General features: G+C 41.3%; 1 protein-coding gene and 2 non-coding genes across 3 annotated transcripts; 1 reads left to right on the top strand and 2 right to left on the bottom strand.

Annotated features, from left to right (window-relative positions):
- Positions 1–744: 744 nt before the first annotated feature.
- Positions 745–18,832, bottom strand: LOC140453092 (bifunctional arginine demethylase and lysyl-hydroxylase JMJD6-like). Its single transcript, XM_072547494.1, has 4 exons — positions 18,030–18,832; positions 15,154–15,289; positions 8,935–9,064; positions 745–3,225 (listed from the first exon to the last, which is right to left on the bottom strand). Exons 1-4 carry the CDS (start codon positions 18,668–18,670, stop codon positions 3,140–3,142), a joined length of 993 nt encoding a protein of 330 aa, XP_072403595.1. The 5' UTR covers positions 18,671–18,832; the 3' UTR covers positions 745–3,139.
- trnal-cag (transfer RNA leucine (anticodon CAG)) lies at positions 18,819–18,901 on the top strand. The gene has a single exon. It is a non-coding gene; the product is annotated as a tRNA-Leu (tRNA).
- A 5,315-nt stretch (positions 18,902–24,216) lies between these two features.
- On the bottom strand, positions 24,217–24,299 carry trnal-cag (transfer RNA leucine (anticodon CAG)). Its single transcript has one exon. It is a non-coding gene; the product is annotated as a tRNA-Leu (tRNA).
- Between the last annotated feature and the right edge of the window lie 25 nt (positions 24,300–24,324).

Here is a 24,324-nt window from a genome sequence, read left to right as displayed (position 1 = left end):
TGGTCAGTGCCTTAAATTCAACTGTATTTCCTCCTGTCCTACTTTGTGCTGTTTGAAGTGTCTTAGAAGAATCCTCGTCTTTAATCGGGGTAGAGAGTACAAGAACGAGGAAGTGGAGTATTACTTCCAGTTCTAAGTGCTGTGCTTTAGGCAAAGTGCGAAGGCATTGTAAAGACTGCAGGAAAGATTTACAAGAACAATGAAGAACTTCAATCATGAAGGGAGTAGGACTATTTCACTTGAAGAGAAGGCTGAGAGGCAATCTAATATAGTTGGTGAAAATCACGATGGGGGTGGGGTTCTGAAAAGAGCAGATAGGGAGAAACTGTTTCCACTCATGAAAAAATTGAGAATAAGCACACAAGTAAGAACATCCTCATACAAGTGGTTAAGGTCTGAAATGCAGTGCCTGAGTGTTTGGTGGAGGCAGGTTCAATCGAAGCATTCCAAAATGAGCTATTAAAAACCAAGCATGGTTATGCAGAGCACATCAGGGGGCCCCACAAAGTGAATTGCTCATTTGGAGAGTTACTGCAGGTATGGTGTCATGAGATACTTTTTTGTGTGCTGTAACATTTCTGTGATTTACTAAATTAATGGTGGCATAAACGAAGTGCAAAATCTTTAGATTTCCGCTTGAGTTTTAAATTTGTCAAACATAGTGTCTGGAAACAGAATGAAATTGCACACTAGCTTAGTATAGGTTTTAACACAGTCTCAAACATCAATAAAGTATAAAAACCCTTTACCATAGAAAAAAAAACCTTTATTCCCATATGAAAATCAGACAAATGGGTTACATCAAGTAACTTGAGAAATTTTTATAGAAGTGTCCACAGGACAGTAACTTACAAAACCTAGCCAAGTTAGTTACATATCTTTCTAACAGAAACATATGGTCTTTAAACCATATATTAAACACATTATACATTACAAATGTATACTGCAGTTACAGAAGTGTCATTACTGTAAACAAGCAAAGCCAAGGAATTTAGACACAAAAATGTCATGAGGTTAACAGCAGCTGCAAGTAATATGCTCAGCTTTGCACTTGAAAAGGATGGAGTTTAGAGAGAAATGTCAGAGAAAAGCTCACCTGCTTTAGAGTGGACTATGAATATAATTGGTCATGAACGGGTGAATCAAATGCAGGATTTTGGTTGAAATCAGACAAATATGAAGTGACATGTGGGTGGTCAACTTCACTCAGGCTGAATTAAACATTTACACCTTTTCTTTCTTTTTATGAAGGCAGTTCCAGTCGCACAGATGCAAGTAGCTCTCGATTACCTCCTATATAAGCCTAGTCCCAACATACACTGCATACAAATATGAGCTATTTATTCCAATAGAACCCGATCCCCTGTCCACTTACACACATCCAACATAGAGACTGTTTTCATATCTTCACACTGTTCCTTTGGAGAAAAGAGTGCAGCATTAGAAGGACTGGCAGGCTGACTAACAGCCTGCAAAGTGAACACTCCTTCCAGCTTTATACCAGCTGATAGAATAATTAATCTTTTACACTAGGAGGGTTTACCAATACAAACCAAATCATGTAGTAGGGGAGACACTTAGCCAAGTATCCCACTGGATTTCAGAGCCTGAGCTCCAGTCTTCACTTACCAGGACTGGGCTGGAGTTTACCAGTAAGCCACATTCCAGTCCAAACCAGGAGAATCACTGATTAGCAGTCTGGACCAGGAACCACCACAAAGTTTCAATTCCCTCCCACAACCCAAACCTCCAACCATCCTGAATTCCCCCTCAAAGGCTGGATGTACATGGGTCATACACATGACTTTCCAACTCTTCATATTTTTTTTTGCTCAAAAGTGGTCCTTCCTAGCCTGATTGGCTCTGCATCACAACATACAGCTGATCCTCTGCATCACGATGTAGGGCTCCTTACTGCAAGTTTGGACAAATTAAATTCATTGTGTATGATAAGGATTTTAATTTTTAAATGCTTTGCTGATAATTCACCTGTACTTACAGTAAATCATTTGATTATTTCTTTTAAATTGTAAATATTTCTGACATCAAGTTAGAATTAAATGGAAGGGCTAGTGTTGTTGCAATGAAATAGCCACGCCATTCACAGCTACCACTCTGTAGTTACAATATGAAAGCTGGAAAATCCAATTGCAATCTCTAGTTGGATTTATTCAGATCTACTGTTTTGAACAAGTTTTTAAAAGAAAAGGAATAAAACCAGGTAACTGCAAACTCATCTCATTGGAAGCCAATAATGTTGTGGAATATTCAGCATGTGCACTGCTTTAAAAGCTGGAAGTGAGAGATCAATTAGTAATAAAAACTGACAATGCTGAAAATCCTGAGCAAGTCTGACAGCATCTGTGTTGAGGAAACAGTTAATGAGTTGAATTGCATACAACAAGATTAACAGACCAGATCAGTGAAACTCTCTAAGTTCACAAAGAGTCAAACAATGAAATCAATGACCTGTGAACCAATTTTAAAGTACTGAGATGAGATTTCAGAGTTCTATATATTTTATAAATGGCCCATCAGCTAACAAATGAAACCTCACTGTAAATAAAATACACACTAGTGCTGAACAGGATGAAAGTGAATGGAAGAACCTTGCAGGAAATCTGCAGCAATTGTGACAGTTTGAAATTTGGGAGAGGGAATAAAGAACATTTTTGAAACTTCTGTTGTATTTGGTCACAAGACGTTGTGACTGTAAATTTCAACGTGTGTGTAGAGGTCACTAAAGAATGTTAACACACTGCTCGGATCCAAACTCTTCAGTCTCATTTTCTGAAAGTCAGTTATCCAAAGGTAAAGGGTCAGAATTTCAGAATTTTTTTTTAAAAACAGCAACAGAAACAGAAACAGTAGTATTAATGAATCTATTTATCTTCTTCTGCCCTGTTCCGACATTCTGAAAAATTAAGCTTTCAAGGATTAAGAGAGACGTAAATCTTACAGTCTTTCAGTTGACCATCGTCAGATGTTGTGTACAATGGTCCACCCATGCATAAAGCTGGGCTTACATCCAAACTGAAACAGTCATTAGCCAATCCTATAGCCTTCTCCCAATTCTTCTTCTGAAGCCATAACAATGTGGCATTGTGTTTCTTTTCCCGAGATTAAGACCTGCTCAAAGTCAGTCATATTCCGAACCAATAGTAATACTGAGTTCTTCACCCAAAATGTGTGTTTCGTGAAACCATTTATTTGTGTCCAGCACAACTAAAAAGAAGAGGAAAACCAAGTTACAACAGCAATGGTATTATCATGTCAGTTCCTGCTTACTTATTTAGCACGGTAAATGTCAGATCAACACAAAATTAAATTCCAGTCCACACTGTAATTTCAATTTAACATTTTGCCCTTGGGCTGTATGCCTGACATTGAACTCAGTGTAAATATTGAGCATTAAAACTACGCTATGACATCCAAGAGTAGAACATGTTATGTGCAGACAAGTTGAATTTTGTTGCAATCTAAGTTAATAGGTTTTGTAATGTACTTTTATAAATTTGATGAATACATATTATTTTCCAAAACAGGTGTTAGATCAACATCACAGTAATGTAAATCTGTTATGAGGGGCTGTGCAGGTTGCAGGTTCTGTAGAAAATTATATAAGGGCACAGGGGCTATCGCCAAAATAGTAACTTCTCACCTACAACACAAGCTGCCCAAATACAGCAAGTGAGACTATATATCAGCTGAAACCATAAAACACTGATCAAGTAATAGTGAGTAAACATTTAAACATATCTAATAAGTGCTCACAGGCTGTTTGACCAAATGTACAACGCAGGTAAGGGTGGGTGTTTGGACAGTTGCCTTTGCCCTAGCCCCAATTTTGACTCAAAGTAAACAAAAAACTAACGAAATATGTTAACATTAAATCACTACACCTGAGAAAGAAAGAACTTCCACAGATTTTCAAGACCTCATGATAGCGGAATGAAATACATTTGAAATGGATTTGCTGTTGTATTAAAAGGCTTACTGATTGAGGAATAAATATTAGCCTGGAAATCAGGAGAACTCTCTTGCTCTTCTTTGAACCCTGTCACAGATCTTTTAGATCTACTTGATGGGGCAGATGAACCCTCAATTTAATGTCCCACTTGTGGTAAATGGGAATCAAGTAACCAAAATTTGCACTTCATAGCACCTTTAACACAGTAAAATGGTGCAAAACGTTTCACAGGAGTGTTATCGAAAATAATCTTGACACTGGACCTTGTGATGATGCTTCTCCCTTTCGCAAGGTTATGTTGTCCTTGTTTTTTTCAAGAGGGGTCGTAAAGACAGAGGAACTGACTTGTCTGGAAATAGTTATTTTGAACAAAGGCGGGGAGTGGCCGGTTCTCCCAGTTCAGGTTTTTTTTTCTAGTTTGGTTTGTTTTAGCAAGCTTTTGGAAAACTGCTGGGAACCTAGAGAAGCAGCTACAGTGAAAAGAGCTTCCATGCTTCAATAGAGGTCTTGCTTGAACTTTCTCTCTGGAAATTCTTCTGCCTGTAAGAATCGGTGTTTGAATTTACTTTTGCCAAAGGGTGTGTTTATGAGATGTTGCAGTGATTGGAATAGCTTCATTAAGTTGTGATAGAGTCAGTTGGCTTAACAAATCTGATACGTTATTCTAAATTCTGTTTTCTTTTGTTTTTGTTTCAACCATAGTGTGTAAATAAGTTGTTTAAAGCTGAGTGGTTTGACCAGCTGCAGCACTCCTTGAATACTTACTTTATATCTGTCTAATACAAAATAAAGGTTAGGGCCTGGGCTACCTTCTTAAAATGTTTTGAGTGAGTTGGGCTGGTGCATTGAGATCTTAGTGGGTGACCAAAAGCTTAGTTGGAATTGTCGTTTTTAAGGAGCAACTTACATACAAAAAGAGAGACAGGGAGCTTTACTAAGGTAATTCCAGGGTTGAGGTAGAAGACAATGGTATTATGAAGGAAACAGTGGATGAGGAAATGGCCAGTAAGGTCCTGAAGGATTGCAGGGTGAGAAATATGGAGGGACAGGCCATAGAGGAATTTCAACATGGGTAAGAATTTTAAAACGAAAGCATACCCAGCCCAGCGATCCATAGAGATCAGGAAACACAAGGGAAAGGTGAATGGAAGTTGATATGACTTGGAATCTAGACAGCAGCTCTGTTCAAGCCAAAGTGGGAGGCCAGTTGGGAGAGGATTGTTTCATCTGGGATCAAGTAGTCCAAAAGGATGGATGAAAGTTTCAGCAGTAGTTGGCCTCAGGCACAGCTAGAAACTAACAATGAGGTAAAAACAATGACTGCAGATGCTGGAAAGCAAATACTGGATTAGTGGTGCTGGAAGAGCACAGCAGTTCAGGCAGCATCCAATGAGCAGCGAAATCGACGTTTCGGGCAAAAGCCCTTCATCAGGAACTAACAATACCAGGCATGAAAATGGCAATCTTGGAAATTGAGTGGTTGAACGTTCAGCTTCAGATCAAATAGGTCATTAAGGTCGTAAATCCTTTAATTCATCCTCAGATGGTGGACAGGAAAGAAAACAGAAACTGTGATCAGGAAAACAAAGGTTTGTGGAAGGACTGAAGCCAATAACTTCAGCCTTCCTATTGGAGGGTTTCACTCATGCAACAATGGATATCAGAGAGATAGGATGACAAGTCACAGGGAACGAGAGAACAGTGGAGGCTGAGCGAAGCTTTTCAATGTTCATTTAGAATCAGACTCTGCTGCAATACAATCTGAAACAAAATCCAGAGTAAGATTATGTCTGTTCATGTCTGATTCCACTTTTAGGCAGAAAATTTAGTTTAATCTAATTTGTATATAATTTGACTCAAGTGTCCAGGCATCAGAACAATTTTGTTTGCTTTTTTTTGTATCTCTTAGGCTATCATAGTCGTCTTGCTGAATACCAATAATTTCCTCCACAGAAAGCCAAGAGGATTATTCTAATGAATGGCAAATTTTTGCTTTTCCCTATTTTTGGCCCAAGGTGTGGCCAAATGAAACCAAGACAAAAGTCAATCAAGTGCCAATGTTGCCATCAACATATGTGACCACTGTGAAGTGAGCCTCATTCCTTTCTAGTTCCTAAATTACATTAATGCTGTAAGTATAATTCATATCAAAGTTTAAATAGTGAGAAAGGACAATAAAATGAGTTACAAACGGTAACTAAGGGGGTCTACAGCATCATCTCTTTGGTGTCTTATTCATATATGTTCATTTCAAACTGGAAATGATACAGCAAAAACTAAAAGCTTTACCACAAAGATAGAAATGCATGAATGATTTTGATAAAGTCGTTAAGGAACAGAAAATGACAGACTGAAGGACCCATCCTTTCAGCTAATATTAATACACGTTCGGCAAACACAGAATTAGGCAAAGTGCCATGAGTAATACTAGCCACGTAGCGATCTTTGGATGTGTGATGAGTGAGAATTCACTGAAAGACTTTAAAAGAATTTGAGGTAAAAGGCGTGATTTATATTGACAGCATCTTCAGTAGGAGAGAAATTTCCCAACGTCATTTTCCAAAGTCGAAGTGAATTTTCATTCTGGTTTTGTACCTCTCCTTAGGGATTACGCATCTCTGGAGGGGGGGGGGGTTGTTGATTGATGTGTGGGTTGTACTATGCTGATTGGCACAGACCTACTTGGTGGATTAGCAGGTCTTTACAGTCTTTTTTTGGAAGATTAAATGCACTCCATTGCAGTTGAACAGAGAGGATACTGCCTGCAGGTTGCACTGAAATAACTCCCTTGCAGGTGCAGAACAATACCTATCACAGGCTCTTAAAAAATCCCTGCAATTACAGTTGGCCCCTTTTGTATGGACCATAAGCCGAGAGGATCAGCAGCAAGGGATGGTGAAAGAGCTGCAAGCTCAGCAGAGGGAAAGAGGAACAAAGAGCAGCAAAGGCCAGGAGTCTGGAGGGTTGACAATAAGCCGGTGGGCTACGGACTGGAAGAGACCATGGCCCAGCTTTTGGTGTTGTTCTATTGGATTTTTCTTTTATAAACAATTCATATTGTTCAACTTTATTGAAAATAGTAGACGACACAGGTGTTTCCAATAATGCAATTCGTTCTTTTTCAAATGAGTTGCTGTTTGTAGCAGCTGTAGATCAATGTTTAATTTGGAAATGGTGACAAAGTCTTATGGGCTGTGGGCCAAGATGTGGCTTTTTGTGTTGTATTACAAAGAAACAATTAATATTTAGAATGTTTATGCCTTTTTTATGTGCTTTCTATAAATACTATCGTGGGACCTAATGCTTCAGCACCTGTCATGTTATTGGTGCGTTTACTTTGCATGATATGCATGGAAGGACTTCACATAGTGGCTAGTTAGTAATGCGGTATTCTATAACAGTACTAAGTGTAGCACTTAGCAGGTGTTTATCACATTGAAAACTGTAGCATCTTTAATAAACTGAAATACCAACCATTTAACACGAAAAATATTAATACCATTACTATAAATCATGCACCATTGAACTCTTGGCTGCAGTTCAATAAATGAGCCAAATCTCTGACCAATGAGAACTCTTTGTTGGCCTCTCAGTTGTGATAATGAATTTCTCTTTTTGTTTAATCATTTATAGATTCCAACTGAATGACTATAAACTACATAAATACGTTTTTTACTTCTGCTTCTCGATTTTTGCCCTTCCTCTACTAAAGCAGTATCTTGTGCTTTGTTAGTTTTGCAAGTGTCCACAGCTCTGAACCCACTGCTGATGGGTGCTCTTAGACAGGGAGAGGTAACAGGCTATTCCACCACATGAAATATCACAGCAGAAACATCCCATTCCTACTCATCAGCTGTCCCTATACATATACTTTTTGGAAGCAGGGGTGAAACACAAGCACATCCCCAACTATTTCCTTGTCTCACTCATCAATCACATTCCCTGACCTCATTTTAAGTCCCTATCTTGGGGGGAAAATGTCCCCAAAATTACCTTATATTTTCAAACTCAGTGTCTGACCTACTGCTGGCCACACGGTCACTACAAATGAAACCTTAGTTCCTTTGCCTCCTTTGTCGCAACAGATCAATGGTTCAATTATAGAGTTAAGATCAATTAATTTAGCAAAGGAAATAATCTGGGACATTGTCATGGTGCAATAGCCATCAGAGCTCTTCAGTTCAGATTTAGTGAGGCACTTGTACATCCAATAAGTGCTGAAGGACATGTTAAACAAAGTTTTATCTAAAATACAATTTGTTCCACTTTTCATGTCACAAAGATGCTATGTCCTCTTTCTACAATCACTCTGCTCAAGACTCTGGTAAACACTGCTTGTTTAGCTGGGTAGTCACCCCAAAGATTTAGTTCAAAATACTATACTTTTTCAGAAAAATTGAAGCCATTGTTTGAAAACTATCTGGAACAGCTCTGTGCATACACAATTGAACCTCCTGTCATTTGATCTCCAACCCAACAACAAATGTGTGATTCAAATATAATGCTGCATTCAGGGAGCAGCTAAAACCCACTGACAGACTGCCTTTATCTTTGATGTACAATGTGAATTATCCAATATTACGCTTCAATAGCTCACTGGGCTGGTACTCAAGAGTGGGTCAAATACTGTAGAATGAGGCTTGGGACAGAGCCAACTGAGAGTCAGCATGGAAACTAATCACCAGCTGATGACAGATTGCATAATAATAAATTGTAATGTTCCATTTCCAGGCACAACTGGGGAGACGGTGACAAGCCTGAACTTCTTAAAGTAATCAAGTTGAGCTGAGTGCCTGTGGCTACCCCGGACCTAAGGTATAATTTTGGTCCCTGTGAATAAGACTACAAATTGTAGCTGTAAATGTGAAGTTCAGGATTCAACGTTCTTTCCAATGTTAAAAACATTAGGTGGAAGGAGTTGTAAAGGTGCTGACAAGAACTGTGCACAACACCATAGTACTTACTGATCTGTCCAGGGTACACAATGGCTTCCAGAGAAGAACATTCGTAATAGCATTCAGCTGGAGGTTCCAGTTTCCAGTGTTTGATGCCTTTGATTTGGGCCTGCCATGAGGGATTATCTACATCATCAATCTAATGGGAAAATTCAAATTAGCAAGTCATTTTAACATTCAAATTAAGGAATTTACATGTTTAAATCTGAATTTTTGTTATCTCTACACAGCGACAGGTCAGATAGGTCAAGGTCATAGACCTTCAGCTCAGTGGGCAAGGAAAAGCATAATTCCTGTGGCGCACTCATAAGGTTCATAGAGTCATAGTTATAGAGATGTACAGCATGGAAACAGACCCTTTAGTCCAACCCATCTATGACGACCAGATATCCCAACCCAATCTAGTCCCACCTGCCAGCACCAGGCCCATATCCCTCAAAACCCTTCCTATTCATAAATGTTGCAATTATACTAGCCTCCACCACTTCCTCTGGCAGTTCATTCCATACACATACCATCTGCGTGAAAAAGTTGCCTCTTCGGTCTGTTTTATATCTTTCCCCTCTCACCCTAAACCTATGCCCTCTAGTTCTGAACTTCCCCACCCCAGGGAAAAGACTTTGTCTATCTATCCTATTTATGCCCCTCATAATTTTATACACCTCAGTCTGTTCAGCCTCTCCCTATAGCTCAAATCCGCCAACCCTGGCAACATCCTTGTAAATCTTTTCTGAACCCTTTCAAGTTTCACAACATTTTTCCGACAGGAAGGAGACCAATTTTGCACACAATATTCCAACAGTGGCCCAACCAATGCCCTGTATAGCTGCAACATGATCTCCCAACTTATGTACTTAATACTCTAACCAATAAAGGAACGCATACCAAATGCCTTCTTCACGATCCTACCTGCCTGCGACTCCCCTTTCAAGGAGCTATGAATCTGCACTCTTTGTTCAGCAACACTCCCTAGGACCTTACCATTATGTGTATAAGTCCTGCCAAGGTTTGCTTTCCCAAAATGCAGTACCTCACATTTATCTAAATTAAACTCCATCTGTTACTTCTCAGCCCATTGGCCCATCTGATCAAGATTCTGTTGTAATCTGAGATAACCTTCTTCGCTGTCCACTACACCTCCAATTTTGGTGTCATAGCAAACTTACTAACTATACCTCTTATGCTCACATCTAAATCATTTATATAAATGATGAAAAGTAGTGGATCCAGCACCGATCCTTGTGCTACTCCACTGGTCACAGGCCTCCAGTCTGAAAAACAACCCTCCACTACCACCCTCTGTCTTCTACCTTTGAGCCAAATAGCGAGTTCTCCTTGTATTCCATGAGATCTAACCTTGCTAACCAGTTTCTCATGGGGAACCTTGTCAAATGCCTTACTGAAGTCCATAAAGATCACATCGAATGCTCTGCCTTCATCAATCCCTTTGGTTACTTCTTTAAAAAAAAACTCAATCAAGCTTGTGAGACATGATTTCCCATGCATAAAGCCATTTTGACTATTCCTAATCAGTCCTTGCCTTTCCAGATACATGTACATCCTGTCCCTCAGGATTCCCTCCAACAACTTGCCCACCACTGACGTCAGGCTCACTGGTCTATAGTTCCCTGGCTTGCCCTTACCATCTTTCTTAAACAGTGGCATCATGTTAGCCAGCCTCCAGTTTTCCAGCACCTCACCTGTGACTATCGATGAGACTAATATCTCAGTAAGAGGCCCAGCAATCACTTCCCTAGCTTCCCACTGAGTTCTAGGGTACACCTGATCAGGTCCTGGGGATTTATCCACTTTTATGTGTTTCAAGACATCCAGCACTTCCTCCTCTGTAGTGTGGACATTTTTCAAGATATCACCATCTACTTCCCTACATTCTATATCTTCCATGTCTTTTTCCACAGTAAATACTGATGCAAAATACTGGTTCAGTATCTGCCCCATCTCCTGCGGCTCCACACAAAGGCTGCCTTGCTGATCTTTGAGGGGCCCTATTTGTTCCCTCGTTACCCTTTTGTCCTTCATATATTTGTAAAAACCCTTTGGATTCTCCTTAACTCTATTTGCCAATGCTATCTCACGTCCCCTTTTTGCCCTGATTTCCCTCTTAAGTATATTGTAAACTTAAACAGCATCACGAAGCTGGAGCGTTATTTTGAGTGTGAAGCCTCAAACTGACTCAAACACAGCCAAGTGAGACCCCCTCCTCAAAGAGGTACCACTCTCCTTCATTCTGGCATCAGGTCAGGTTCCCTTTCCATATATGGCTACACTGATTAATAACTGCTTTGAATCAATAATCAAGGTGTAAATGCATCCATTCACAAAACAGATTTTACAGATGAACTGAGAGATTAAAATAAAAATCAAATCACATTCATCTTCAAAATGAAACCCTTCACATTTAACCTTGCTGGAAATCAAACTTTAATATATTTTCTACCTAATCTGAAAAAAATTGCAGTTTTAAGTCTGAAAATAAACAATAAGTGTAAGGCCTTCTGCAAGACACTGACTAGGATGTTTTAAAACTATTTATAAATGTTAATCCCTATTTCTATCTTTCAGCATTTTTACTCAAAGTAAATGAGAAAGGAAAATCTGAATCCTGTCTCTATAATAGGAACAGCAGACACACAAAAGCAGCAAATAGAAACATTTACATCTTGAAGACATTTTAACATTTGGCCCAAATAATTACCATTTTATAATCAAAATGGCTCAGATCTTCTGAAAGGAAGATAGTTGTTGCATCAGCAAACGTAGGAGGTGCACGTCAGGACAATGTGAAGTTCTGACACAGTTGGCTCCACGGGAACTGTCCTGGAAGTTGAAACTTCCAATGGGCAATAACCTGGCGTCTGGAAACCTCTGCAAAAGTCCCCAAATCTGAGTTAGAGTCAGAGACTTTGGATGGGTCCGACGCACCTACCTTAAAAGCTAGCCATGAAAAGCTAGTGGAATTGTAAACTGCTCTAATTCTCAGCTAATTATTAAACTGACCTCAGCATCCCCCCAGCCCCAGACTCATCACTAAGACCCCATAGATCACAGCCCCCTACTCAATTCATCATGGAACCCAGCTTCCTCAACGTCCCTGAACCCAACCTGATGTGACCCCTGCCCCGCTCTTTATCAGACTCACCTTAATAGCCTCAAACTCCTCCTAACCCAAGCCCCAGATCTACCCTTTGCATCACCCACTTGCCACCACAACATCCCCGCAATCTACCAGGCATCCTATGCCCGTCCAACTGTCTCTTATAATTTTAACCAATCTGCTACACTATCACTTCACCAACCTGGAATCCTACTTCTTCACCTGCCAGGAGAAAGTGAGGACGAGAGATGCTGGAGATCAGAGTCGCGAGTGTGATGCTGGAAAATCACAGCAGGCCAGGCAGCATCTGAGCAGCAAAAGAATCAAAGTTTTGGGCACAAATCCTTCATCAGGAAAGGCCTTACGCCTGAAATGTCGAGTCTCCTGCTCCTTGGATGCTGCCTGGCCTGCTGTGGTTTTCCAGTGTCACATTCTCGACTTCTTCATCTGCCACCTAACCCACTATCTTACCTTACACACTTACTTTCTCTCCGTAGCTGTCAAAGTGGTTTAAGGACATTCAAATCACAGAATGTGTCACAACAAAGTAAAGAGGGTGTGATTTCAGCATTCATCCACTCCACTGTCGGCCACAACCTTTCCTAATCTCGTCCAGCTTCGGCTAGGAGGCTCCAGTCCCGAAGCTTACCCAAGAAAGATAAATGGGCACCTTTTAGTCTGATTTCGGTGAGAATTAGTGATTCTCATTCAGATCAGAAGATTTGAACCAATGTGTAGCACAAAGACAAAGCATTAGAAGCCAGGTAAATGCATAACAATGCAGCCACAGATAAATCTGTAACCAATGGATTTGTAGCTCTGTGTTGTGTAAGCACATGCCGAGACTCTTATAATACAAAACAGAACTAATGTTTTGTTTATGGCAAAGCATTCTAAAGATCTAAAGCCACACAGCTGCAAAAAGGTCTGGAAAATGGGAACAGGTCACTCCAGGACTTGTGTTGTTCTCTTGAATTGGAATGTGGAAGAGGTGGCAGGAGCCTGGTAACAAGGTTGTATAATTTGCTTGTCATTATATGCAAAAGGAAAACCTATATCATGATTTTAATAAAGCTTTCTATTATAAAAATGCACAGGTTACTGTTAACAAATTACCAAGCATTTATAGCAATGGTAACCAATGAGTAAATAGGTACTGAATAAAAAGAAGAGGGAAGTGATATTGAAATTGTGCAAGGTCATTAGAACACAATGGAGTATTGTATGATATATTAATCCTGGAAAAAATTCAGTACTGAATCAAAAGCTTCACTAAGGATTGGATGTTTCATGATAGAGGAAGGTACAAAAAAACCTGGAGCTTTTTATTTAAGGACAAAGGAGGTTGGAAGGGATCTAACAATGATTTTTAAAATCAAAAATCTTTTGAGTAGGTTGTAACGAAGAGGATTTAGACTCAGATTATCACTGGAACATAAAGTTAAGTACAGAGCCAAAAAAACTAAAGATGCTGGAATCCAAATTAGACAGGCAGGAGGCCTGAAGCGTTGACTTCTCTACCACCTGATGCTGCCTGGCTTGCTGTGCTCTTCCAACCTCTTGCCTGTCTATTAACAAAGTTAAGTAGGCAAGTAAGTTGTGATAAAGATATGAGGAGGCTACAAAAAGATGTGACAAATGAGCATAATGTGGTAAGTGGAGAAATTGTCTATTTTGGCAAAAAGACTTAGAAAAAAGGCGAAATATTATCTAATTAGGAAAAGATTGCAGAGCTAAGATGCAGAGGAATCGGAGTGCCCTAGTGCATGAATAACAAAACGTTAATACACAGGTCTAGCAAGTAATTAGGAACACTAATAGAATGGTTTCATTTACTGTGAGGTGAACAGAATACAAAAGTAGGGAGGTTATACCTCACCTATGCAGGACATTGGCAAGCCTGAATCGAGAATACTGTCCACAGTATTGGTCATCTTATCTCAGGAAAGATGTAAACATGTTGGAAGAGATGAGCTTTACCAGAATAATATTTGGAATGATTTGGAGGTGACGTTGTTGGACTGGGGTGGACAAATTTAAAAATCACACAATACCAGGTTTAATTGGAAGCACTAGTGTTTGAGGCGCTGCTCCGTTACCTGGTGAAGGAGCAGTGCTCAGAAAGCTAGTGCTTCCAAATAAACCCGTTGAATATAACCTGGTGTTGAATGAATTTTAATATTTCGAATGAATGAGTGAATCATTTTATAAGAAAATGTTGGGTAGGCTAGTCTTGTTTTTGCTACAGTTTAAACAAGGAAGAGACAACATTATTGAAACACGAGGTCCTAAGGGGTCTTGACAGGTTAGATACGGAGTGAATATTTCTGCCTATGACAGAACCTACAACTAGGGGTCACGTTTTAAAAAAATCAGGCCGTGCCCATTTAAAACAAAGATTACAGAAAAGCTTTTTTCTCTCAGAAGATGGAATCTTTGGAACTCTCTTCCTGAAGAGTTAGTGAAAGCAGTCCTTGAATATTTTTAAGGCAGAGATTCTTGTTAAGCAAGGTGATAAAAGGATCGTAGGAGTAGACAGAAATACCAAATTTGATGGTACAATTTAATCAGCGATGATCTTTGAAATGGTGGAGCAGGCTCAAGGGGGCTGAATGACTAAGTCATGCTGCATGTTTTTAGTATTTTCATGAGAAAAGGTATAGAGAGTAGGAGGTTAGTCTTGGGGACAGGGAAACTGAAAATAATGTGTTCCTCATACAGAGGGTCTAAAAAAAATACAACAGTGAGACAAGGAATACAATAACAGTTGAAAGAAGTGACATTGTATTTGAAATGAGTTACTAGGAATACAGCACGTTTTGACAAACACAAATTCCATGTTTTAAGGCTGGGTTGGTGGTATGATAGGATATATTACAATAGATTTACCTTCCTAAACATGTGACAACATGACTGATGTTCGTGCCCTACAGCATGCAGTCCAATACAAATGAAATGTTCTAAGATGCCTCTAAACTGAAATTCTAAAGCCTAATTTGCAGCAACAAGACAAAAGAGAGAGGCCCCAATTTGTGTAGACATTTTACTGCATAGGTCAAAAATTATCTGGCCAAAGGGCAAATGTGCAGTCAGTCACAGTTTCTCACTCTTACATGCATGTGGGCTCCATGCCCTGGTACTCCCATGAATATCCAATCCATTTTACTGGATTCAGAAATGGCTGGAATAAAATATGGTCGCTTATAGTGCTGTCTCAGGATACTTGCTGCACTGGAATCACAGTTACTCCTGTGAAACAAAAGCAGAATAAACAATCAGCAAATGGAACTCCCATCCCTCTTCCTCCTGCAGCCCCACATGTCCCATCCCACAAGCCTGTACAGGTAGATTACGCATAGCAACATATCACTGTACCCAAGGAAGCAGGAAAGCCTCAACAATAAAGTACTCCACATTCATCACCAATAACCTGCCCAGCTGGGCAGTGAGATAAGTAATTTGGGGTGGACTGGAAACTTTCTCCCTGATACCAGCTTTTACTATATTTGGACTTACTGCAAGTTCTATGGTGCATCCTGCTCTGTAGTGTGATGAATGCTACATCTGAATACTCAGTTATGATCACTTTGGATATGATGTTGCTTATGTGAACTGTCAAGTGAAAGGAACTGACTAACTCAGGAGTCGCAATGCTGGAACAGCATAACCGTCAGCCCTGCAAACAAAGGCACTTCCATTTGCCTGCTATCCTAATTCTATAATGAAGGGAGAAATCAATTTCACTTGTCATATAAAAGAATTAATCACATGATGAACAGTTAATGGATCAATTAGTAATAAATTTACAACTGACAGTGCTTTTCGAATGAGACAGCTAGAACTATGGTGGCTTTACCTTTATGCAAGATGGCCACAATGCAAGGTTGAATAAGAGCCTACCCTTTACACGTAAGATTTATTTACTGAGACACATTCCAAAAATGCATCTTCAATTCTCTGTCAACATATTTACAGTTTGCTGCCATAAAAAGGGGCACAAGTGAATTCCCAGGTAATGCCAGCACCTTCACATAATTAAACATCCAATTAATGTCTCATTAACAATTTATCTGCAAACTTGCTGTGAGCTCATGTGGTAACCTGCCAGAAGTTACATTGCAAGCTTTCTTTAGTTCAAACAGAACAGTATTCTGTGCAAATTATACCTTAATACAGGTTATAATCACACACGTGACTGCAGGTGACATAGCTTCAAGACCAGCAGTCAGATTCCTGGGCTAAGATGTTGTTTTGGACATTGAACTGCTGCAATTTCTTAACTTAGCCAACTTTATCATTGATCCCGTGTTTCGATTTGGAAGGGACAGATGTGGTAAAGGAATTAACAGGGCAGATTTCCTTCTTCATCTAATAGACAATATTGATTTTAAAATGATGTGTTGTAGCAGTGAATTAGCCATGAATAATCAGCTCAAACAACAAAGTTCTCCCCTAATCTATAATTACCTGATACATCTTAGTATTTACTGTATCACTGTGGCTTGAACTGTTAACTCTGTTTCTCTTCCTCACACTCCCATGCCCCCAATCTGAAAGCTTCCAACATTTCCTTCCACTTGCCTACATATTACACTGACCCTTTTTCACTGCTGAAGCTGGAGGAAAAGTATACTACAGCTAGAGCAAAACAGAGCATATACCACTCTGACCTTTTACCATGTGTATATGTGACAGCAGTATAAAATCGGAAATCCTGATCACCACACAAGCAATTCTACTGAAACTAAATCAGATCTGGACTCCCAACATTAAAGTAGGGCTTCATGTAAAATTAATGTATGTGTCCTAATTTCCTCTCTAGGTAAGTTGGACACAAGATTATTATGGGTATTCCAAAGAGTCCACAATACCAAAAGCAAGAACAGAAACTGCTGGAGAAATTCGGCATGTCTGGCAGAGAAAAAGCAGAGTTAACATTTCGGGTCCAGTGACCCAGGGTCCAGTTCTTTGTTTTACTAAACTAATTTCACTTTCAATCCATTGTTCTTTTGTGGACTTAAAATTTATCCAATCCCCAAGACAATCACCAACCTGCCCTTGCTTATCAGTCAGGTTGCCTGTGTGTTTTGTACGTGCCTGCATGTTTGTTTGTATGTACGTGCACGCGCTGTGTGTATCCATGTGTGCGCTTTGTATGTGTGAGCGCGCATTCTTTGTGTCAGTGTACATGCGCTTTGTATGTGTCTGTGTGCGCACGTGCACTTTGTGTGTGTTTTGCATGTGTCTGTGTGTGCATGTTTGTAAGTGTCAATGTGCACGTGTTTTGTGTGCGTCTGTGTATGCACGCTTTGTATTTGTGTGCGCGCTTTACATGTGTGTTTTGATTGTGTCTGTGCGCATGCACATTTTGTATGTGTCTGTGCATGTGTGCCTTGTACATGTGTGTGCGCGTGCCCACGTTGTGTATGTGTCTGTGTGCATGTGTTTTGTATGTGTCTGTATGCGTGCATTTTATATGTGTCTGTGTGCGTGCTTTGCATGTGTAGGTGCGCGCGCCTTGTGTGTGTGCACGCGTTTTGCATGTGTCTGTGTGCACACGCTTTGCATGCATCAGTGTGTGCGCCTTGTTCGTGTCTGTGCACTTGCGCTTTGTATGTGTAGGTGTGTGCGTTTTGCATGTGCCTGTGTGTGCGCACGTTTTGCATGTGTGTGCGTGCATTTTCTATGTGTCTGTGTGGGCATGTTTTGAATGTACGTGTCTGTATGCATGCTGTGTGTGTGCTTGCTTTGTCTGTGTGTGCATTTTGTATGTCTGTGTGCATTTTGCATATGTCTGCTTGCTTTGTATGCCTGTGTGTGCCTTGTACACGTCTGTGTGCATTTTGTCTGTATGTACACTTTGTGTGCGTTTTGTATGTGTGCGCTCTTTGTGCGCATTTTGCATGTGTCCTAGTGTTTGTGTGTGTGTTTTGTTTGTGTCTGTGTCTGCCTCTGAACTGTGCAAGAACACTGAAAGTGTCCCACGCACCATCCAATGTACCACGGCTTGGCCTTGCTGTCCATGCCGGCGGCACGGCCGGCCTCCATACTGAAGACATCGCCGAGGTTCACGAACTCGGTGTCGTAGGGGAAGAACTGGCACTCGCTGGCGCTGCTGTCCAGGGCCCGGCTCTCGTTGTCGTAGATCCGTGTGAAGAACTCGAAGCTGAAGACCTCCCTGGCGGACCAGTTCCTCTGGCCGTCCTCCACCACCACCGGCTGCATGGAGTAGGCGTACGCCCGCAGGAACTCCTCGTGGCTCAGGTTACTCCGCCGGTCGACGCCGGTGATGTTGCGGCAGACGCGGCAGTCCAGGGGCCGGCGGAACGGGTTGTGCAGCCCGCCCAGGCCCAGAGCGCACATCTGGGTGTGGGGCGGCAGGCCGCGGAGCCAGAACCACAGGCGGAGGCCGGGCTGGAGGAGCGGGCCACCCAGGAGGAGGACCAGGAGCAGGAGGGCGGCCGAGGCGTGCAGGCCGCGCCAGGCGCCGGAGCCGGAGCGGGAGCGGCCCAGCAGCTTCTGCACCGACGGCAGCCCCGCGATGTCCCTCTGGCTGAGGCCGCAGCGCAAGGCCAGAGAGACCAGCTCGGCGAGCTCCTCCCGGCTCAGCTTGCGGCCCACCGCCGCCATGTTCACCCGCAGCCGCTTCCCGAATAACAGCAAAAACACCGCGGGGCCGACATAAACACCGACTTCACCGTCCGCCCTCACACATCAACCATCGCCGTTCACTGGTCACCTGCTGCACCAATCCGTCTAACTGCTGTTCACCTTCACAGTCAGGATGGCCGAGCGGTCTAAGGCGCTGCGTTCAGGTCGCAGTCTCCTCTGGAGGCGTGGGTTCGAATCCCACTCCTGACACTGCTTCTCCTTTTCCTGCCGAATACCACTACACAATTTCCCCTCTAGTTTCTCATTTTTATGTAATTGTCATGAGATAAGGATACTTTAACTCTAAGGGTAGTGGACCTGTGGAATTCTTCACCACAAAACGCTGTGGAGCCCAAGACCTTGTACGTATTCAGTTAAAAATCACACAACACCAAGTTATAGTCCAACAGGTTTAATTGGAAGCACTAGCTTCTGGGGCGCTGCTCATTCGCTGGGAAGTGAGTGGGACTGGATACATAGGACACAGAATTTATAAGTAAAAGATTAAAGTGTCATACAACTGATGCGGTGTACATTGTATTAGACAAACCTAGGTGGCTTTGAAGTCTTTAATAATTTAGGATGGTGATGCAGGCTTCCATTGATACCACATTCAAAGTGCTTAAAGACTTAGCCATCTAGGTTTGTCTCATACATCGCATCAGTTGTATGGCACTTTGATCTTTTACTTATAAATTCTATGTCCTATGTATCCTGACGAGAATCATGTGATTTTCACCTTTGTCCACCCGATTCCAACAGAGGCGCCTTCACGTCATGAGTATAGTCAAGAAAGAGATAGATTTACCGAGGTCAATGTATCAAGAGGCATGGGCAGATAGAAGATCAGCCACAATCCTACTGGATAGTGGAGCAGACTCGAAGGGCTAAATGGCCTACTCCTGCTTCTACTTTTTATGTAATTATTAACACATCATTTTCAGAGATGGCAATTAAAGCACTTCCAACATGTCACTTTTGAACATCTTTGCAGATGTGCACAGCACCTGTGCAATTTCTGGCGGCAATTGGCCAGACCAAAAAAAACTTTTCATTCTCATGGATCAAAAAAGGTAGATCAGAAATGGTAAAATGCCAAGGACAGTACAAAGAGATATTAGATTTCAGATAGACATAGGACTAACATTGAATCATGAATGAAAGGGAAAATTCAACCTCTAGTGTCAATGGAGGATTCTTGCAAGAGCAATTTACTACGTTCCTCTCCCCCACGAGTATAAGGTAAGGTAGCCATAGCCAGCATGTGAGACAGAACATACAAAAGTAAAAGTACATCAGCAAATATGGTCAGAAATGGAGGAGGGTTCACAAGAAAGAAGATTTAAAAATCCAAAGATAGAAGTTGAGATAATGGACAAGTACATGAATGCAATTTAAAGTCAAACTGATTTGGACAGAGAGTTTAGCTGAATGTGAAGAGCATCTGTAATACAGCTGATGAATTAGTGGCTTGATAAGGTTGCCATTGTTCTCCCCCCTGAAGACTGTTTGTTTAAGGCTGAGAGTTTTTTTGTCTGTCAGGAAATCAAGCAATATGGAGAATGGGCAAAAAAATGGAACTGAAGCCTAAATTCACTCATTATCATAGTACATGGTGCACCAGGTTCAGTAAACCATGGTCTACTCCTGCTCCTACTTCCTATGTTCTTGTAGAGTCATATACAGAATCATGACTCTATAAATGAAAGAATCCCATATGCCTTGTTAATCACCTTGTTCTGCTACCTTCAGGGAACTGTGGACATGTAATGAAAACCCCCCCAGTTCTTCCACAATTCTTAGAATCCTACTAATTTACTATAAATATTTGCCTTGTTTGTCCTTCTAGAATTCATTTTCACTAACTCTCACTTTTCTAGATTGAATACCAACTTGCACTTTTAGGCCAATCTGAACAGTCCATAGATATCTTTCTAGTATCTACATCTTTCTTTGCCAATTTTTGTACAAAGAACAAAGAAAATTTACAGCCCAGGAACAGGCCCTTCGGCCCTCCAAGCCTAAGCCAATCCAAATCCACTGTCTAAACCTGTTGGTCAATTCCTAAACATCTGTATCCCTCTGCTCCCCACCTACTCATGCATCTGTCCAGACGCATCTTAAATGAATCTACCGTGCCCACCTCTACCACCTCTGCTGGCAACGCGTTCCAAATGCCCACCACCCTCTGTGTGAAGTACTTGCCACGTGTATCCCTCTTAAACTTTCCACCTCTCACCTTGAAAGCATGACCTCTCGTTATTGAATCCTTCACCCTGGGAAAAAGCTTGTCTCTATCTACTCTGTCTATACCCTTCATGACTTTGTAAACCTCAATCAGGTTCCCCCCTCAATCTCCTTTTTTCTAGTGAAATAAACCTAACCTACTCAACCTCTCTTCATAGCTAGTACCTTCTATACCAGGCAACATCCTCGTAAACCTTCTCTGCACCCTCTCCAAAGCGTCCACATCCTTTTGGTAATGTGGCGACCAGAACTGTACACAGTATTCTAAATGCGGCCGAACCAATGTCTTGTACAATTTTAATATAAATTGCCAGCTCTTATACTCAATACCCCATCCAATGAAGGCAATCATATTAAATGCCTTCTTGACCCTCTATCCACCTGTGCAGCAACCTTCAGGATACAATGGACCTGCACTCCCAGATCTCTCTGCCCATCAACTTTTCCCAAGGCTCTTCCATTCATTGTATAATTCGCTGTAGAATTAGACTTGCCTAAATGCATCACCTCACATTTGTCTGGACTGAAAGCCATCTGCCACTTTTCCACCCAACTCTCCAGTCTATCTATATCCTCCTGTATTCTCTGACAGTCCCTTATGCTTTCTGCCACTCCACCAATCTTTGTGTTATCTGCAAACTTGCTGATCATACCAACAGTGCCCTCTTCCAGGTCATTTATGTATATCACAAACAACAGTGGCCCCAGCACTGACTCCTGTGGAACACCACTGGTCACCTTTCTCTATTTTGAGAAACTCCCTTCAACTACTACTCTCTGTCTCCTGTTGCTTAATCAGTTCTTTATCCACCTAGCTAGAACACCCTGCTCACCATGTGACTTCACTTTCTCCATTAGTCTACAATGGGGAACCTTACTAAATGCCTTACTAAAGTCCATGTATATAACATCAACAGCCCTTCCATCATCTAACAACTTGGTCACTTCCTCGAAGAACTCTATTAAGTTGGTAAGGCACGATCTCCCCTGCACAAAACCATGTTGCCTATCATTGATAAGCTCATTCTTTTCTAAATATAAATAGATCTATCTCTCAGTACTCTCTCCAGCAACTTCCCCACCACTGACGTCAGGCTCACTGGTGTGTAGTTACCTGGAATATCCCTACTACCCTTCTTGTAAGGGGGACATCATGAGCAGCCTTCCAGTCCTCCGGCACCTCACCTGTTTTAAAGGATGCCACAAAGATATCTGTCAGGGCCCCCGCTATTTCCTCTTGTGCCTCCCTCAGCAACCTGGGATAGATCCCATCCAGTCCTGGGGATTTGTCCACCTTAATAACCTCTAGCATACCCAACACATCTTCCCTACTTATGCCAACATGATCCGTGGGTGACACGGTGGTACAGTGGTTAGCACTGCTGCCTCACAGTGCCTAATACCCGGGTTCAATTCCTGCCTCAGGTAACTGACTGTGTGGAGTTTGCACGTTCTCCCCATGTCTGTGTGGGTTTCCTTTGGTAGTCCAAAGATGTGTAAGGAAGGGGTAAATGTATGGGTGGGTTGCGCTTTGGCAGGTCGGTGTGGACTTGTTGGCCCAAAGGGCCTGTTTCCACACTCTAATCTAATCTATATCCTACTAATCAATCTATCTCTAATCTCAAGATTCATCATGTTCCTCTCCTCAGTGAACACTGATGCAAAGTAATCATTCAGAATCTCACCCATTCTCTCAGGTGCGGCACACAGCCTTTCTTCATTATCTTTTAGTGGACCAATCCTTTCTCTAGTTACCCACTTGCTTCTTATATAAGAATAAAATGCTTTGGGATTTTCTTTAATTCTGCTTGCTAAAGCTATTTCATGACCCCTTTTAGCCTACTTGATTCCTTGTTTAAGACTTGTCCTACTCTTCAGATATTCCTTCACGGCCCGTTCTGTTCTTAGCTGCCTAGACTTTATGTACACTTCCCTTTTCCTCTTGGCTAGTCGTACAATTCCTCCTGTAATTAACGGTTCACGAATCTTGCCCTTCCTATCCTTTGCCTTCAACGGGACATGCCTATCCTGCACTATCTTTAACCTATCTTTGAAAGCCTCCCACATCCCAAATGTGGACTTCCCTTCAAATAGCTGTGTCCAATCCACATTTCCCAGCTCCTGCCTAATTTTGATATGATTGGCCTTGGCTCAGTTTAGTACTCTTCCCTTAGGACCACTCTTATTTATCTACGAGTATTCTAAAACTTACTCACTGTTCCCAAAGAAATCCTCCACCGCAACTTCTACCATCTGCCCTGGATCGTATTATCCTCAAATTCCTTCATTGTTTTCCCTTTATTTTAGTCTAAATCATTGATATATAAAATGAAGAACAAGGCCAGTACTGAACACTATGGAAACCCACTGGAAACAGCCTGGCAGTCACAAACAAAAATTAACCATAATTCTTTGTTTCATGTCACTGAAACAACTTTGGATCCAACTTGTCAGTTTCCCTTGGATCCCATGGATCTTTGATTTTCTAATAAATCCATGTTAATTGTCCTTGATTATTCTATACCTTTCTGAATAATGATTTATAGACTCTCAAACTTTCTTTCAATTAATTGTCCGCCATCGAAGTTTAACACGCCTGTAATTACTCGTATTCTGGGGAGGGGTGTCTCGATTTAGGTGTTGTATCCTTTTCCTTTCTGGTTGCCGAACCTGAAAGCTTTCTCTTACCTTTGAATGCCTCCTACTGCTTTCAACATGATTTACCGCAAAGTCGCAATTTCCAAACCATTTTTGCCAATCATATTTCAGCTTAGCAAAGTTACATTTTTTTCACAAATATACGACTTATACACATGACCCTTTTCCATAAACTAACTGAATTATGATCACAATCAGTAAACCACCGATACACCTTCCACTTGCCCAGATAATTCCCTAAAACTGCTCACAATTACCCCTTTACTTGCGATTGTTACAAGGAAACATTTTGCTGACTGAAGGGTGATAGAATTTGATTCACTTGTAACTTTCAGAAGACAAGGGGATATGTATACTTTATGCTTAATTGAGATTTATACTTTAAAAGGGAGTTGAGATAATTCCGTATCTATTTCGGAAGTGACACAGATGTGAACAGTCCCTTTCGCTGTGCAATATGGATACACACAGACAAAAGATATAATTGAATAGTAAGAATTCTCGCAATTTGTGAAAAGCACTGTTTTCTAAGGACAGATATTATAATCCTTACATCGCATGCACGTGAGAATAGAAGTTTTGTAAAAAATCGATATTTAAGTTTTTAAAAAAGGAAAACATGTCAGGAGTGGGATTCGAACCCACGCCTCCAGAGGAGACTGCGACCTGAACGCAGCGCCTTAGACCGCTCGGCCATCCTGACTTCATGTTTGAAAGGCTTTTTTTCA

Source organism: Chiloscyllium punctatum, chromosome 26, assembly GCF_047496795.1.
Source record: "Chiloscyllium punctatum isolate Juve2018m chromosome 26, sChiPun1.3, whole genome shotgun sequence".
In the NCBI taxonomy this organism is placed as follows: Eukaryota; Metazoa; Chordata; class Chondrichthyes; order Orectolobiformes; family Hemiscylliidae; genus Chiloscyllium; species Chiloscyllium punctatum.
Note: the sequence above shows the minus strand (reverse complement) of the source record. Positions and strands in the feature narration are given on the sequence as shown.